General features: G+C 42.6%; 1 protein-coding gene across 2 annotated transcripts; it reads right to left on the bottom strand.

Annotated features, from left to right (window-relative positions):
• Positions 1-285: 285 nt before the first annotated feature.
• mrps30 (mitochondrial ribosomal protein S30) lies at positions 286-17,402 on the bottom strand. Of its 2 annotated transcripts, XM_070862513.1 has the most exons (6): positions 17,266-17,402; positions 16,676-17,211; positions 13,990-14,135; positions 2,497-2,602; positions 2,087-2,263; positions 286-833 (listed from the first exon to the last, which is right to left on the bottom strand). In XM_070862513.1, exons 1-6 carry the CDS (start codon positions 17,379-17,381, stop codon positions 550-552), a joined length of 1,365 nt encoding a protein of 454 aa, XP_070718614.1. In that variant the 5' UTR covers positions 17,382-17,402; the 3' UTR covers positions 286-549. The 2 variants fall into 2 exon arrangements, with proteins under 2 accessions (XP_070718614.1, XP_070718613.1); XM_070862512.1 differs by having other exon boundaries at positions 16,676-17,402.
• Between the last annotated feature and the right edge of the window lie 698 nt (positions 17,403-18,100).

The raw sequence follows: 18,100 nt of genomic DNA, 5'->3' as shown, positions 1-18,100 counted from the left end.
ACTCTAAAACACCCCTTTCCTTGTTTAACTTTTCTAATTTGACCTTTCTGCTAATTAAGTCATTCATTTCTTTTTGGTCTTTTGGTCAGCCCTCTCCCGCTACCCTACTTGTTCTTTCTGCAAAGGCACCATCTGGATTAGCCCTACTTGTTCCAATGACCAAAGAATGTGAAACCTTCCATTTCACACAGCAATATGAAACAAGATACATACACAACCTCTTCTTTTTGAAATGTTTTTTTTATATATATATATAAACATTAGATAAGCTTATGATAATCAGAATTAAGTTTTTTGCAACTATTACAAACAGAACTCGTCTTGATTTAACCAAAAGACCCCTCTCCTAAAATAAAATCCATCCAAGAAGTGTCGGGGAAATTTTTGCAGAATTTATTTTAGGCAGTTTACATTGAACATACAATCTCAGTTTTTGAAACCCATATATACATAATATATATAATGTATATACGTATAGGTGTGTTGCAGCTCACTCAAATATATATTACACACTTTAAATTATTGTCAAAGTTACAAAAGATTTTACATTCAGCTTGTGTTACTTTTCACTGAATCTGGTCGATTGAGCAAAAAGCGAACAAGCAGGCTCAGGACCTCATCATTGAACCCTTTCACATTGTCTCCTTCAATATCCTCATACAGGCGCATGCTCTCCGTCCCCCAGCAAACGTTCTTGCGGTGATTGTGCTGGTCTGCCCCAACAGTCAGAGCTAGAGTGTTCAACTGATAGCAAAAGAAGGAGAAATAAATTCCATCTGTAATTACAGCTTGGGATACAAACGGCCGAGTCACATCTGCCTCGCTCCAGAATCCTGGAACCAAAAAAAAAAGAAATTATGGGTTTGAAAAGACTTCTCTATGTATTTAGAAACTTCAATAGGAATAGGCAAGAAAAGTCAGATCTCAATATAATTACAGGTGGAGCAGCTGAAATCCGGAAACCTCGGGACCTCGGCCGTTGCGAATATTTCCAGATTTGCCGAATCTGGAAACGCCTGGGCCGAGGTAAGGAGCGGAAGGCCGGGGTAAGGAGCGCGGGGCCGACGGGCGGAGGGGCCTGGGGGGGGATCTGACAGTTCCGGGTTCTGTAGCGTTGGCTGTGGGTCAGGGCTTCTGGGTTAGGGGTCGGCAGCCGGGAAAAACCTGCGTTGAAGACCTGCATAAAAGATAAGTAAAGTTTTTATTTTTAAAACGGATCGGCCGGGTGTCCGAATTCCGCAACATTCCGATTTTCGGAACTCCGGATTTTGGACGTTCAACCTGTATTCAACTGAAAATGAGATACAATTTAAGCCACTGATAATGAATTACTTTTGCCCGTTCTAAACATCCATCTTGAGTATCTTTAGAGATCCACAAGGTTAGGTAATGTAAAAAAGGACAGCAATTGTCAACTGATGTATTGAATTGTAATATAATACAATTCAATACATCATAGAATCGTTCATGTAAATTTGGGTACATTAAATACTTTTTCAGGCTGACATTTAATTCCTAGTGTGGGTTAACATCTATATATTCTTACTTGGTTTTGCAACATAGAACCCTATTTCTTCATCTTTTGTGTTCCCTCGCACATTTTGAATTAGAATGAGAATAGCAATTATCCCTTCTCTGTATAAGTAGATTGCCAAAAGTTGACTAGGAAGTGCTAAAATGCAGTTCGGTATTGCAGATGCTCATGTCAGGTAACTTTATTTTCATCAAGAAATATTGTTTTTCTCGACAAGGATGTCACTCACGGTAGAATTTATTTTAGGCAGTTTATATTGAACATACAAATTTTTGAAAATTCACACCTACATAAGTGTGCTGCAGTTCACAAAAAGACATATATATTACACAATTTAAATTACTTTCGAAGTTACAATGGCATTTGGTTAAAAAAGACTTCACATTAAGCTTATGTTACTTATCACTGATTCTGGAAAAATTTAGGATATATACTGGAAATACAAGGTTTTGATCTTTTTAAAAAATGTAATCAACTTCAAATATTTTTTTTAAATAAAGAATTTTATACGAACAGCAATGTTTAAACTTTGATGAATTAGCACCATCTAACCTTGATATACCGCCTGAGCCCCAGTCCAAGCAAATAGACTTGCAATGCCATTGGCTCGTAATCGCACTTCAATCTGGTCAGTCAGATTGTCTTTTATAAGTTTTTCTCGTCTCAATTTATCAGATGCAAAGTGAAACTGGGTATGCCCATAGCAGGAAGAATCAACAATCTTTGAACCTGTAAATAGAACACATACAAGGACAGAAGACAAGAGTTATGTACGAGCTCAGTGAAAATGCAACTTAATACAGTAATTCAGTTGAATTCCATTCCCCTCCCCACCATCAAAAAGAAAAGCTGTAACCAAATGACGGTATAGTGCTTAGCTTCATAAAGCATTCAATTATGCAAATCTTAAATATGGAAAGTAAAATAAATGCAACTCATCCGCAAATCCATTTTGCCCTTACCGATGAAAATGTTGTTGTCATACTGCCGTTGAAACAATGGAAGTCGGCTTGGTTCAATGTGAATAACAGGAACATCTTCAGGGATTGAATTTTCAAAGGGCACAAACTAGAAAGGAAAACAAGCTAAATTTTAAAAATGCCTCTTTTTCAAATTAACATCTAACTTTCAAAGCCCAATTAAAAATTCAATATCAACCAGTTACCAAGTATAGCAAGTAAGTTCTCTTGGGATGAAATATGCTAATCCAGCATCAGAAAATAAAACATTGCAGAAAACAACCATTTCAATGTTTAATAATGTTAATGTACAAGTTAACATTGTAGCAATTAATAATATATGCAGTTTTAAAGGTTTATTAAATATTAATTATAGAAACATAGAAAATAGGTGGAGTAGGCCATTCGGTCCTTCAAGCCTGCACTACCATTCAATCTGATCATGGCTGATCATGCAACTTCAGTACCCCATTCCTGCTTTCTCTCCATACCCCTTGATCCCTTTAGCCATATGGGCCACATCTAACTCCCTTTTGAATATATCTAATGAACTATTAACCAGAAAAGGATGTAACAGTACTATGTCACTACCCATAGAAAGTTCTGGAGCAACAAACTGAAAATTGAAGGAAACCGTACTGAATTACATAAAAAAATAAACTCCGACATTATTCACATGGTCAGAATGGTATTGGGGGTAATGTACTGACGCGGATAGAGAACTGACTGGCAGACAGGAAGCAGAGAGTCGGGATAAACGGGTCCTTTTCAGAATGGCAGGCAGTGACTAGTGGAGTGCCGCAGGGCTCGGTGCTGGGACCCCAGCTATTTACAATATATATTAATGATTTAGATGATGGAATTGAGTGTAATATCTCCAAGTTTGCAAATGACACAAAGCGGTGTGAGCTGTGAGGAGGACGCTAAGAGGCTGCGGGGTGATTTGGGCAGGTTAGGCGAATGGGCAAATACATGGCAGATGCAGTATAATGTGGATAAATGTGAGGTTATCCACTTTGGGGACAAAAACATGAAGGCAGAATATTATCTGAATGGCAGCAGATTAGGAAAAGGGGAGGTGCAGCGGGACCTGGGTGTCATGGTTCATCAGTCCTTGAAAGTTGGCATGCAGGTACAGCAGGCGGTGAAGAAGGCAAATGGTATGTTGGCCTTCATCGCAAGGGGATTTGAGTATAGGAGCAGGGAAGTCTTACTGCAGTTGTACAGGGCCTTGGTGAGGCCCCACCTGGAATAGTGTGTTCAGTTTTGGTCTCCTAATCTGAGGAAGGACGTTCTTGCTATTGAGAGAGTGCAGCGAAGGTTCACCAGACTGATTCCCGGGATGGCTGGACTGACATATGAGGAGAGACTGGATCAACTGGGCCTTTATGCTCTGGAGTTTAAAAGGATGAGGGGGGATCTCATAGAAACATAAAAGATTCTGACGGGACTGGACAGGTTAGATGCGGGAAGAATGTTCCCGATGTTGGGGGAAGTCCAGAACCAGGGGACACAGTCTTAGGATAAGGGGCAGGCCATTTAGGACTGAGATGAAGAGAAACTTCTTCACTCAGAGTTGTTAACCTGTGGAATTCCCTGCTGCAGAGAGTGGTTGATGCCAGTTCATTGGATATATTCAAGAGGGAGTTAGATATGGCCCTTACGGCTAAAGGGATCAAGGGGTATGGAGAGAAAGCAGGAAAGGGGTACTGAGGGAATGATCAGCCATGATCTTATTGAATGGTGGTGCAGGTTCGAAGGGCCGAATGGCCTACTCCTGCATCTATTTTCAATGTTTCTATAGCAGTTCTTCTGAAAATTATAAGCTCTTCTCAACATGCCATAATCTAAACATTCCATATCCAATTCATTACAAAAAATCTCTCTCAGTAAGTTTTAGGCATCAATCAATCATAAGTGCCCCTCCGTATAACTTGTGCAGTGCTTCCTCTAGTCACATTTTTTGATTCTTTTTCGTTATAGCAGGTAAACCACAAATTATCCAGAAGAGCAGTATGGTAAACCCAAGCCTTTGAAAAAGAAATCACTTTCCAAACAGAAAGAAAATCACCCCTACAGAAAACAACATAGTGAATTGTAAAACGGCAAAGATACAATAGGCCAGTCAGCCGGTCTTTCTCGCCTTAAATGCAGCAACTACTTGAAAAAAGCTCTTTAATGGAACACGTTAAAAGTCTGAAGTGCTGTTGTAAAGAAAAAGTCGCTACACACAGCTAACCAGTGTTAAACAGGTATTTCCTACAGGAGGAAAAGAACTAAGGAGTAATCAGCTTTGGCTCAGTGGTAGCATTCTCGCCTCTGAGTCAACATTTTCTGTTTTTATTCCAGATTCCGCAGTATTTTGCTTTTGTGTTTGTGTAGGTGAGTTTTCCTGGTGTCCTGGCCAATATGTATCCCTCAACCAACAGATCTCTCTCTAACTGTGTAACCTAAAACAGATTATCAGGTCATCATCACATTGCCCTTTGTGTGCAAATTAACTGCCGTGTTTCCTAGATTACAACAGTGACTACACTTCAAAAGTACTTAATTGGCTGTAAAGCACTTTCAGACATCCCAAGGTCTTGAAAGGCACTATATAAATGCAAGTTTTGCATTCTTTCCAAGATTAAAGAAGAATAGAACATTAAGCTCTCTCCAAAGCAACAGGTGTCAAAGCAAATTATTTTCCCTCTATGTGAATCATTGAATTAGGACAGAGTTGCAGAGGATTTTTTTTTTTTATTCGTTCCTGGGATGTGGGCAATGGTGGCAAGGCCAGCATTTATTGCCCTTGAGAAGGTGGTGGTGAAGGTACTCCCATACTGCAGTTAGCGAGGGAGTTCCAGAATTTAAACCCAGCGATGATGAAGGAACGGCGATATATTTCCAAATCAGGATGGTGTGTAACTTGGAGGGGAACTTTCAGGTGATGGTGTTCCCATGCATCTGCTGCCCTTGTCCTTCTAGGTGGTAGAGGTCACGGATTTGGGAGGTGCTGTTGAAGAAGCCTTGGCGAATTGCTGGAGTACATCTTGTAGTTGGTACACACTGCAGTCGGTACACACTGCAGTCACGGTGGAGTGAGTGAATGTTTTAAGGTGGTGGATGGGGTGCCAATCAAGTGGGCTGCTTTGTCCTGGATGGTGTCGAACTTCTTGTGTTGTTGGAGCCACTCTTATCTAGTCAAATGGAGAGTATTCCATCACACTCCTGACTTGTGCCATGTAGATGATGGAAGGGCTTTGGGGAGTCAGGTCATGAGACACTTGCTGCAAAATACCCAGCCTCTGACCTGCTCTTTTTACCATAGTAATTATGTGGCTGGTTCAGTTAAGTTTCTGGTCAATGGTTACCCCCCAGGATGTTAATGCTAGGTGATGTAGCGATGGTAATGCCATTGAATGTCAATGGGCGGTGGTTCAACTCTAGCTTGTTGGAGATTGCCTGGCACTTGTGTGGCGTGAATGTTACTTGCCACTTATCAGCCCAAGCCAGAATGTTGTCCAGGTTTTGCTGCATGCGGGCATGGATTGCTTCATTATCTGAGGAGTTGCTAATGGAACTGAACACTGCAATCAGCTGCGAACATCCCCACTTCTGACCTTATGATGGAGGGAAGGTCATTGATGATACAGCTGAAGATGGTTGGGCCCAGGACATTGCCCTGAGGAACTGTGGCTGAGATGACTGACCTCCCAACAACCATCTTTCTTTATGCTAGCTATGACTCCAGCCTGTGGAGAGTCTTCCGCAATTCCTATTGACTTCAATTTTACTAGGGCTCCTTGATGCCACACTTGGTTAAATGCTACCTTGACATCAACTCACCTCACCTCTGGAATTCAGATCTTTTGTCCATGTCTGGACCAAGGCTGAAATGAGGTCTGGAGTTGAGTGATCCTGGCAAACCCAAACTGGGCATCGGTGAGCAGCTTATTGGTGACGAAGTGTCACTTGATAGCCCTGTCAATGACACCTTCCATCACTTTGATGATGATTGAAAGTAAACTGATGGGGCAGTAATTGGCCAGCCTGCATTTTATGGAAATATTTCCAGGATCACTTTTTTTTTTAAAAAAGCAACCCCACAATGTTCTAATGTTATGCTGCAGCAGATAGAGGTTACATGGACACAAAAAAATTGATCTCCCTTCTAATATAACAAATTTTCAGCAGAGAAGCAAGTTATCCTGTATTTGCACTGTACCTCCTTCACAAGAAATTTTGTGACGGCTTCCATTTCCCTTCCTGGCTATAAATTCACCCTGGTGTTTTGCTTAAGAGCTTTGAAGAACACTTAATAAATGTATCTGGTTATACTAACAGGATTTCGGACATTTTAATTAAATGTAACACATATTGGGCCTAAAATTGAGGTCGGAGGCTTCCTTCAAACGAACGCCACTAACCCGGAAAAAATCTACGAATCTACCTGTTGGTCATGGAAAAACTAAGATCCCAGTCGGAGGCCTAGATTCACAGTGCAGCGCATGGGGACCTGGATTCGAGGTACGTAAATCCAAGCTGGAGTCACGTGGGCCTGGACAACCAATCACGATGCAGTATTCTCATTGATAATAATGGGAACTCCGTTTGTACGAGTTCCCATTATTATCAATGAGAAAACCCCCTAAAACACCCAAACACAGCATAATAAATAAAGAAAACACCTCACATATTTAAAATTAATTGAAATTAAATTTAATTAAATGTTTTAGATAAAAAAATATTTTGGGGAATTTTTTTATGTGCTTTAGTAGTATTAAAAATAAACTTACCTTAATGGACAGGGTTTTCACTATAAAAATGTCTATTTAAATTTAATTTTATATGTTTTAAAACTCTTACGTCGGCAAAAGTACGCTATGCGCCTGCTTTCACCAGGCATAAAAGTCTGAAGGACATTCGCTGGGCAAATAGTCCAATCTCTCCCGCACGGATGTCCTTCTTCCAGGGATGTGGAGGATCTGTCAAGAGAAATCTTTGACAAATCGGAAAAGCCGATTTTCGGCACATGTGCACCGCGCCCCGAAAACCGGCTTTTGCGCGGCCTCGCCGGGTCCGTACGCACTTTGAGCAGACCCGGCGAGGCTGGAATTTTAGGCCCATTTAAAAAAAAAACATTTTCTGAATTTTTCTGGAAAAGGATGTTTGTACTGGTGAATGGTACTCATTGTGCAACACCAAATACCAGCGTCAGGCACCCACTGGTCAGATTAAGAACATAAGAATTAGGAACAGGAGTAGGCCATCTAGCCCCTCGAGCCTCCTCCGCCATTCAACAAGATCATGGCTGATCTGGCCGTGGACTCAGCTCCACTTACCCGCCTGCTCCCCATAACCCTTAATTCCCTTATTGGTTAAAAATCTATCTATCTGTGACTTGAATACGTTCAATGAGCTAGCCTCAACTGCTTCCTTGGGCAGAGAATTCCACAGATTCACAACCGTCTGAGAGAAGAAATTCTTTCTCAACTCGGTTTTAAATAGGCTCCCCCGTATTTTGAGGCTGTGCCCCCTAGTTCTAGTCTCCTGACCAGTGGAAACAATCTCTCTGCCTCTATCTTGTCTATCCCTTTCATTATTTTAAATGTTTCTATAAGATCACCCCTCATCCTTCTGAACTCCGACGAGTAAAGACCCAGTCTACTCAATCTATCATCATAAGGTAACCCCCTCATCTCCGGTATCAGCCTAGTGAATCGTCCCTGTACTCCCGCCAAAGCTAGTATATCCTTCCTTAAGTAAGGTGACCAAAACTGCATGCAGTACTCCAGGTGCGGCCTCACCAATACCCTATACAGTTGCAGAAGGACCTCCCTGCTTTTGTACTCCATTCCTCTCGCAATGAAGGCTAACATTCCATTCGCCTTCCTGATTACCTGCTGCACCTGCAAACTAACAAAAAGAGTTTCATACACAAGGACCCCCAGGTCCCTCTGCACTAGGTTCAAAGTAAATTTTTCTCTACTTTGCCTCAACACATGTCTGTTCCAGCCTCAGAAAAGCAGACCCTACTGCACCACTAATATTTTTCCCATCAGCATCCTGCAGCCTTCGGAGTGAGATTGTTGAAAAGGAGGCAGTTTTATGCTGGAATTAGATTAAGTGGCCAAACTTGTCGCCAAGACTTTCACAGCTCACAAATAGGCAGGTTGCAGTGGTGAAAGACTACTCTCCAAATCACTGCACTACCCAATCCCTTCATTTAAAATTAAAATATGGATGTGACTGCTGCCAACGAACCGGAAGTAGTTGCGCATGCGCAGTTCCAGTGTTTTTTTTTTATTTATTGTCATCGGACTTCCCCAAATGAGGAATAAAGAAGCTGTTAAAAAAGATCTTGTTCATTTATAGTTTAATTTATTAGCTGTGCGAATTGTAGAATTTATTCAAGTATGAGCCACTTGTTTGAAACGGGATTGTGATCTGCCTCAGTGTTTCTGATCAGACATTTTTCCAAACAGCTCCCATGTTGACAGCCCTTACAAGTGATAAAATAGGTTAATTGTTTTTAAATTGACAATGTAGGGTGAAGAGCAAAGGGCTGCGATACCAGAGATTGAGAAGGAATGAGAAGATTAGGTAATGGTGAGGTGACAATAAGCTTGGCTTTTAAAGACCTACAGATTGTCAGAGGAAGGGAAGATTGAGGGAGGGAATGAGTTCCAGAAGTGTAAGGCCCAAAGAAAGTACAGATTAGTGCAGAAGAGAGATGATGCTAATTACTGAGTGCTTAAAAATGGTTTTCTGCCTAGCTAGGGTGGTTGGGGGTTCTCGAGTGCAAATCTACACGAGTCGCTGTGACAGTTATTGGGCCGAAAATAGCAGCCTCTCCGGATACATACGATGTGCGCATGCATCCGAAGAGGCCTCGCAAATGCCGGCTCTCGCCGCGCGATGCACCTGTGCCAAGAACCAGCTTTTTTCTTTTGACAGATCGCACACATCCCCGGAAGGACATTCACAGGCGGAGATTTGGGCCATTTGCCCAACTCTTGCCCAGCGAATGTCCTGTATCTCTTATGTCTGGTAAAAGCAGGCGTAAAGCTTACTTTTACCAGCGTAAGAATTTTAAAACATAGAAAAATTAAATGTTACTTCTTATTTTTAATAGTAAAAACCCTGTCTATGAAGGCAAGTTTATTTTTAAACACTATTAAAACATATCTTTTTATTAAATTTTTTTTCTCAAACATTTAATTTAATACAATTTCTACCAGAGTCATTTTTAAAAAGTGAAAGAAAAGTAAAAAAAGTGTTTTTTTAAATTTATGTTTGTGTTTTATTTGATTTTAAGGGTTAAGGAGCTAGAGCTCCCTTTACTATGAATCAGAATATTACATTGTGATTGGTGGTCCAGGCCCACATGAACCCAGGATATGCATAAGATCCTGGAAGACATGTTCCCGTACGCTGGACTGCGAAACTAGGCCTCCGAGTACAATCCTACATTCCAGCCAGACCACCAGGAATTTTGTTAAAAATATTTCGGTCGAAAGCGTTTGCCACAGGAAGCCTCCAACCGCAATTTTCCCCCCATTTTTTAAATTTACGCAGCATCCGGTAGTTCGTTGTCAGGAGTCACTCCGTAAAAATATATGTCTGAATTATAGTTATATTGCACTTTCTATAAAATGTTAAAACTACTGTCTAAATTTACTTGCATCCTAGTATTCCTTATTTTCAAAATGTTATAAATTAAAAAGATTAATAATTTGTTGACATTTTGAAGTGTCGACATTATTTGGGAAGCGGAAATGCAGTGAGGAAGGAAACAACTAGCTTAGAATGAGTTTTCTTTCAGCTGAAGACTAATGAATTCATGCAGTTAAATATATTGCATCATTAAAGTCTAAAGTTCTCTTGGATAACCATTATATCAAACGATTTTAACTCAGATCTCTTACTGCCAAGCTCTAAGTAATTTTCCAAAAAGCATATTGCTAATTAAAGGAAAATAAAGTGATCTTTTCTGATGCAGTATTGGGACAGATCAGAGGGAACTTTAACCTACACATATAGCATCAGTTTATAGGTAAAAAACGGGATGAGGCCCTACAAGACGAATTTAGGGAGATAGGAGCAAAATTAAAAAGTAGGACCTCAAAAGTAGTAATCTCAGGATTGCTACCAGTGCCACGTGCTAGTCAGAATAGGAATCGCAGGATAGCTCAGATGAATACGTGGCTTGAGGAGTGATGCAGAAGAGAGGGATTCAAATTCATGGGACATTGGAACCAGTTCTGGGGGAGGTGGGACCAGTACAAACCGGATGGTCTGCACCTGGGCAGGGCCAGAACCAATGTCCTAGGGGGAGCGTTTGCTAGTGCTGTTGGGGAGGGGTTAAACAAATATGGCAGGGGGATGGGAACCTATGCAGGCAGACAGAGGGAAGTAGAATGCGGGCAGAAGCAAAAGATAGAAAGAAGAAAAGTAAAAGTGGAGGGCAGAGAAACCCAAGGCAAAAAACAAAAAGGGCCAAATTACAGCAAAATTCTAAAGGGGCAAAGTGTGTTAAAAAGACAAGCCTGAAGGCCATGTGCCTCAATGCGAGGAGTATTCGTAATAAGGTGGGCGAATTAATTGCGCAGATAGCTGTTAACGGATATGATGTAATTGGCATCACGGAGACATGGCTCCAGGGTGACCATGGCTGGGAACTCTACATCCAAGGGGTATTCAACATTCAGGAAGGATAGACAGACAGGAAAAGGAGGTGGGGTGGCATTGCTGGTCAAAGAGGAAATTAACGCAATAGTAAGGAAGGACATTAGCTTGGATGATGTGGAATCAGTATGGGTGGAGCTACGGAATGCCAAAGGGCAGAAAACGCTAGTGGGAGTTCTGTACAGACCACCGAACAGTACTAGTGAGGTTGGGGACAGCATCAAACAAGAAATTAGGGATGCGTGCAATAAAGGTACAGCAGTTATCATGGACGACTTTAATCTAAATATTGATTGGGCTAACCAAACTGGTAGCAATGCGGTGGAGGATTTCCTGGAGTGTATTACGGATGGTTTTCTAGACCAATATGTCGAGGAACCAACTAGATGGCTGGCCATCCTAGACTGGGTGATGTGTAATGAGAAATGACTAATTAGCAATCTTGTTGTGCGAGGCACCTTGGGGAAAGTGACCATAATATGGTAGAATTCTTTATTAAGATGGAGAATGACACAGTTAATTCAAAGACTAGGCTCCTGAACTTAAGGAAAGGTAACTTCGATGGTATGAGACGTGAATTGGCTAGAATAGACTGGCGAATGATACTTAGAGAGTTGACAATGGATAGACAATGGCAAACATTTAAAGACCACATGGACGAACTTCAACAATTGAACATCCCCGTGTGGAGTAAAAACAAAACGGGGAAGGTGGCTCAACCGTGGCTGACAAGGGAAATTAAGGATAGTGTTCAATCCAAGGAAGAGGCATATAAATTGGCCAGAAAAAGCAGCAAACCTAAGGAGTGGGAGAATTTTATAATTCAGCAGAGGAGGACAAAGAGTTTAATTAGGAGGGGGAAAATAGAGTATGAGAGGAAGCTTGCTGGGAACATAAAAACTGACTGCAAAAACTTCTATAGATATGTGAAGAGAAAAAGATTAGTGAAGACAAACGTAGGTCCCTTGCCGTCAGATTCAGGTGAATTTATAATGGGGAACAAAGAAATGGCAGACCAGTTGAACAAATACTTTGGTTCTGTCTTCACGAAGGAAGACACAAATAACCTTCCGGAAATATGAGGGGACCGAGGGTCTAGTGGGAAGGAGGAATTGAAGGATATCCTTATTAGGCAGGAAATTGAGTTAGGGAAATTGACGGGATTGAAGGCCGATAAATCCCCGGGGCCTGATGGTCTGCATCCCAGATTAATTAAGGAAGTGGCCCTAGAAATAGTGGATGCATTGGTGATCATTTTCCAACAGTCTATCGACCCTGGATCAATCCCTATAGACTGGAGGGTAGCTAATGTAACACCACTTTTTAAAAAAAGGAGGGAGAGAGCAAACAGGGAATTATAGACCAGTTAGCCTGACATCTGTAACAGGGAAAATGTTAGAATCAATTATTAAAGATGAACTAGCAGCGCATTTGGAAAGTAGTGACCGGATCGGTCCAAGTCAGCATGGATTTATGAAAGGGAAATCATGCTTGACAAATCTTCTAGAATTTTTTGATGATGTAACTGATAGAGTGGACAAGGGAGAACCAGTGGATGTGGTGTATTTGGACTTTCAAAAGGCTTTTGACAAGAGATTGGTGTGCAAAATTAAAGCACATGGTATTGGGGATAATGTACTGACGCGGACAGAGAACTGGTTGGCAGACAGGAAGCAGAGAGTCGGGCGATAAACGGGTCCTTTTCAGAATGGCAGGCAGTGCTGGGACCCCAGCTATTTACAATATACATTCATGATTTAGATGAAGGAATTGAGTGTAATATCTCCAATTTTGCAGATGACACTAAGCTGGGTGGCGGTATGAGCTGTGAGGAGGATGCTAAGAGGCTGCAGGGTGACCTGGACAGGTTAGGTGAGTGGACAAATGCATGGCAGATGCAGTATAATGTGGATAAATATGAGGTTATCCAGTTTGGTGGCAAAAACACAAAGGCAGAATATTATCTGAATGATGGCAGATTAGGAAAAGGGGAGGTGCAACGAGACCTGGGTGTCATGGTACATCAGTCATTGAACGTTGGCATGCAGGTACAGCAGGCGGTGAAGAAGGCAAATGGTATGTTGGCCTTCATAGCTAGGGGATTTGAGTATAGGAGCAGGGAGGCCTTATTGCAGTTGTACAGGGCCTTAAGTGAGGCCTCACCTGGAATATTGTGTTCAGTTTTGGTCTCCTAATCCGAGGAAGGACGTTCTTGCTAATGAGGGAGTACAGCGAAGGTTCACTATATGGACTCCAGGGATGGCAGGACTGATATCTGAGGAGAGACTGGATCGACTAGGCCTGTATGCACTGGAGTTTAGAAGGATGAGAGGGGATCTCATAGAAACATATAAAATTCTGACGTGACTAGACAGGGTAGATGGAGGAAGAATGTTCCCGATGTTGGGGAAGTCCAGAAGCAGGGGACATAGTCTAAGGATTAGGGGTAAGCCATTTAGGACTGAGATGAGGAGAAACTTCTTCACTCAAAGAGTTGTTAACCTGTGGAATTCCCTGCCGCAGAGAGCTGATGATTGGATATATTCAAGAGGAAGTTAGATATGGCCCTTACAGCTAAAGGGATCAAGGAGTATGGAGAGAAAGCATGAAAGGGGTACTGAGGTGAATGATCAGCCATGATCTTATTGAATGGTGGTGAAGGCTCGAAGGGCCGAATGGCCTACTCCTGCACCTATTTTCTATGTTTACGTGACCTATAAATGGCTGATACCAAAATCAGCTGACCAAAGTACAAGAAACTTCTGGATAAAAACAAACAGAAGATACCTACGAAGCTCTTAAATGACTTAATTAAGCAAATACCTCAGGGAGCTGTTTAGGAACCCGAATTTGGCAGTAAGGTTTGTCATCAATCTGGAAACGAATAGGGTCTACTCGCCCTTTCCGATGCCCTCGAGGAACAGTTCTTTCACCCCGTAACCAGTAAAAGCCAACATCTGGTTCATAATCTGAAACAAGAATTAAAATGTTCTTATTAAAGCACTGAACTATGCCAATATACAAATGCAATAATGTTTAAGATTTAATCACTTAGTTGCATCCAGTTCTTCTTCATAAATATCAATCTAAAATTTCAAAATCCAAAATCTTTCAAGATGGAAAACGGAACAATTGACGTGATGTATATTATAAAGTGTGTTTTTCCATTTGAGTTTTAAAAGTGGTATTCAATAGGAAGTTTTCTCTATTTCAAAAAAAAAATCTGTTATCACAAATAGAACTGGAAGATGTTTTCCTTCCTGTTCAAACCTTAAGGAATGTTTACTGAAGATAACAGTGGCTCCTACAAGTTTATCAAATTATGTGAGTTAAATTAACACATCCTTCAGATGGCCAAGAATTCTGATTCACCTCAAATTCTAGGTAGCTGTCCTCAAACTACTACATTTAGCACTTCATCCACACAGACCCCTTAATGCTGCAACCAGCACCAACTCTTTAAAAGCAAAAAAAGTTGCATTTTTTGTGAGGAACTGAGTGACATGTCAAATTACATTCCAGAATTTGTTGCCTCTCTTTTGGTCTTGTAAAATATTGAGAATGATGATTGTGTACTGCTTTGAAACAAGTTTAAAAAGCTACTATCCATTACTTTTGTAATTTAATCACCCCTGCCCTCCACCCTATCACAGACCGCTCCCTTTTGTTCTTTTCTTGCCCCTTTCCATGACTTAAATGCTGTTCATCTTTAATGTCTTCCAGTTCTGATGAAAGATCGTGTTTCTCACTCGACAAATGCTGCCTGACCTGCTGAGTGTTCCCAGCATTTTGTTTTTATTTCAGATTTCCAGCATCTGCTGTATTCTGCTTTTGTTTTAAGGGATTGAGATAGTAAACTACAACCATGGGAGCTGTTAACTATTGGCAGTGCACTCTCAATGCAATTAAGGGTCAGGTAAGGAACCACTATGACCAACAGGTTATCAATACGAGAACGCAGTGGCTTCTGACAATGCGACTGAGCTGCATCATTGATGATGACATAGCGGCTATTGGCACTGCGCAAATTAGGGGTTATGGTTAGAAGCTGCTTATAGTCAATGCCAATGTTACTGGATGTGATCATACAAAGTAAAGCAGCCACAGTACCTCCACCAAACAAGTTCAAATGTTTTAGCGACACCTGTTGAACCTCCCAAACTGGTTACCTATTGAAAGAACGTTCTTAAAGAACCTCAGCTCCTTAGTTAGGCTTAAGGACCTTGGTCTATTTACTTTAGAGCAGCATGGACTTAGCGGTGATCTGATGAGAGGTCTATGAAATAATGAAAGGGCTGGATAGTTCTATACTAGGACCACTGCTGTTTTTTGATATACATTAATGACTTGGACTTTGGGTACAGGTACATTCCTTCCAGGTGAAACAGCAATTTACTTGTACTTTTCAATTTATTACACTGAATTCGCTGCTCACAATGCGGCCTCCTTTACACTGGGGAGACCAAACACAGATTGCATGGTAGCTTTGCTGAACACCTCCATTCAATCTGCAATCGTGACAGAGCTTCCGTTCGCTTGTCATTTTAATTCTCCATTCCACTCTGTCCTCTGCCTCCAGCTGTTCCATTGAAGCTCAATGGAAGCTCGAGGAAGAGCAACTCATCTTTCAATTAGACATTTTACAAACTTCTGGATTCAACAATTTCAGGTCCTAACTGCTACTCCCATTTTTTCAGATAGCAGATGCTGGTAATGATTCTGCTGTACATTTAGTCACTCCTGCTTTCCAGCCTATCACAGACCTTCCCTTTTGTTCTTTCCTCTCCTCCCCTCTCCCTACCTCTGTACATGCTTAAAACTTGTTATAGCGAACATTTTCCAGTTCTGACAAAAGGTCATCGACCTTAAATATCAACTCTGTTTCTCTCTCCACAGGTGCTGTCTGGCCTGCTGAGTATTTCCAGCATTCTCCGTTTATATTTCAGATTTCCAGTAGTTGCAGTATTTTGCCTTTATATTTGAGTTTAAAGTATGCAAGAGTAGGAATAGACAGGCTGTTGGGAGGTTCTTCTTTTCCAAGAGAATTGAGGGCCCCTGGAATACATTGCCGGCTGGTATAGCGGGTGCTGACTTTCTGTATGTTTTCAAGAGGGAACTGGGCTGGCTCTTGACTGGGACAGAGATGACATGTAGAAAGTATCTTTATACACAACACTTGGTTCATGTGATCTCCTGGACTGGTTTTGATCATCTGAGGGGATCAGAGAAGAATTTTCCAGATTATTTTGTCCCTTATTGACCCGATCTTTATTTTTGCAGTATTTGGAGCTGGGTAGTATTCTGATGCTCCAGCCATCATGGTGTGTGGGATAGGTTTGATGAACCAGTTGGTCTTTCACTGCCAGTCCATGTCTTATGAAACATTCAGCACGCGTGTTGTGTCGGTCTCAGACTGCACCGTGATTTGACCGGCAGTGATTATTTACCTCCCCGAGTGAGGAGCAGCAGCCAGGCCGACTTCAGAGTGGCGCGAAGGGCGGGTCCTTACCCAGGGTGGAGGCGCTGAGCAGCGGGTTGTGTTCGGCCAGGGCGCTGACGAGCTGAGGCACCAGGCTGCCGATCAGAGGCAGCGCCGTCTGCTCCCTCTCCCGGTACAGGAACGGCCGCCGCTTCTTCAGGTAGAAATTCTCCTGCAAAAGGGCCTCGCAAACCAGCGACTTCAGCTGGCCGAGCTGTAGGCCGGCGTCGGCACTGGCCGTCAGCCGACCGGGGAGCCCCCGCACCAAGGCCGTCTTGGTGAAATACTGGTACCACTTGTCCGCGTCCATGGCCAGCGTCTGCGGGTAAACGACGTACTTGAGCCGCTGGATCTTGGTCAGGAACCGGATCTTCTCGGCCGCCGTAGGGGAGTCGTGAACACGCTGGAAAAACTCTTCTTCCCGCCGCTTTTGAGCAGATTTGCTCTTGGCGGTCCGGGACGGGAGGACGGGCGGGTAACGGGGGCCGGGAGACTGACCGGGGCCGGGAGAGGTAGGGAACTGACGGGGCCCGGGGGAAGCCGCCGGCTGACCGAGGCCGGGAGAGGCGGAGGACTGACGGGGGCCGGGGGAAGCCGCCGGCTGACCGAGGCCGGGAGAGGCGGAGGACTGACGGGGGCCGGGGGAAGCCGCCAGCCCCGCGCGCCCAGCGCCCAACCTTCGGCCGCCATTTAAACGCGCCGCGAAGACCAACGGCAACCGGCCGCACGCCGCCATCTCCGCTTAGCCTGCTGGGGAGGAGCGTCGCGTCATGCGCACAGCGCCAGATTTGGCCAATGAAAATGTCGCAGTCGCGCAGCGTGACCAATCATTGAAGAGTACTCAGGGCGGGACTCGCAGCCGCAACAGAAGGTCGAATAATCGAGGCAAAGCAGGCGCTTCGTTCTACGCAGCAGTTTCGATATTCTTTTGTTAAAGGACGTTGATGGTTCTTGTACATTACTAAGGGGTACTTGCTAAGTAATTCTGTCTCCAGTTATTATTGTACTTTTAAAAAAAATAATTTAAAAAAATTTAATTCTCAGATGTGGGTGTCACTGACAAAACTATTATTGCCTATTCCCCAGTTGCTCTGAGCAGGTGGTGGTCGGTGATTGTTTTTGAATCATTGCAGTGAAGGTGTATTCTTTGCAGCGGTTAGTTACAACTGATAGGTTTGCTAGGCAATCTCGAGGGCAGTTAGGAGTCAACCACATTGGAGTGGGATTGGAGTCGCATAGAAAGAAAGACTTGTATTTATATAGCGCCCTTTATGACCATTAGGTTTCTCAAAGAACTTTACAGCCAATGAAGTACTTTTGGAGTGTAGTCACTGTTGTAATATGGGAAGCGCAGCAGCCAATTTTCACACAGCAAGCTCCCACAAACAGCAATGTGATAAAGATCAGATAATCTTTTTTGTTATGTTGATTGTGGGATAAATATTGGCCAGGATA

Source organism: Pristiophorus japonicus, chromosome 2 (assembly GCF_044704955.1).
Source record: "Pristiophorus japonicus isolate sPriJap1 chromosome 2, sPriJap1.hap1, whole genome shotgun sequence".
In the NCBI taxonomy this organism is placed as follows: Eukaryota; Metazoa; Chordata; class Chondrichthyes; family Pristiophoridae; genus Pristiophorus; species Pristiophorus japonicus.
The sequence above is the reverse complement of the archived record's forward strand: the minus strand, read 5'-3'. Positions and strand labels throughout refer to the sequence as shown.

Excerpts from the sequence above, each read along its gene's own strand:
- mrps30 (XM_070862512.1), bottom strand. The coding sequence starts at position 17,381 with ATGGCGGCGTGCGGCCGGTTGCCGTTGGTCTTCGCGGCGCGTTTAAAT. Across the intron at positions 2,264-2,496 it reads TGACAACAACATTTTCATCG|GTTCAAAGATTGTTGATTCT; the intron begins GTAAGGGCAAAA and ends TTCTATTTACAG. Across the intron at positions 834-2,086 it reads GGCTCAGGCGGTATATCAAG|GATTCTGGAGCGAGGCAGAT; the intron begins GTTAGATGGTGC and ends TTTTGGTTCCAG.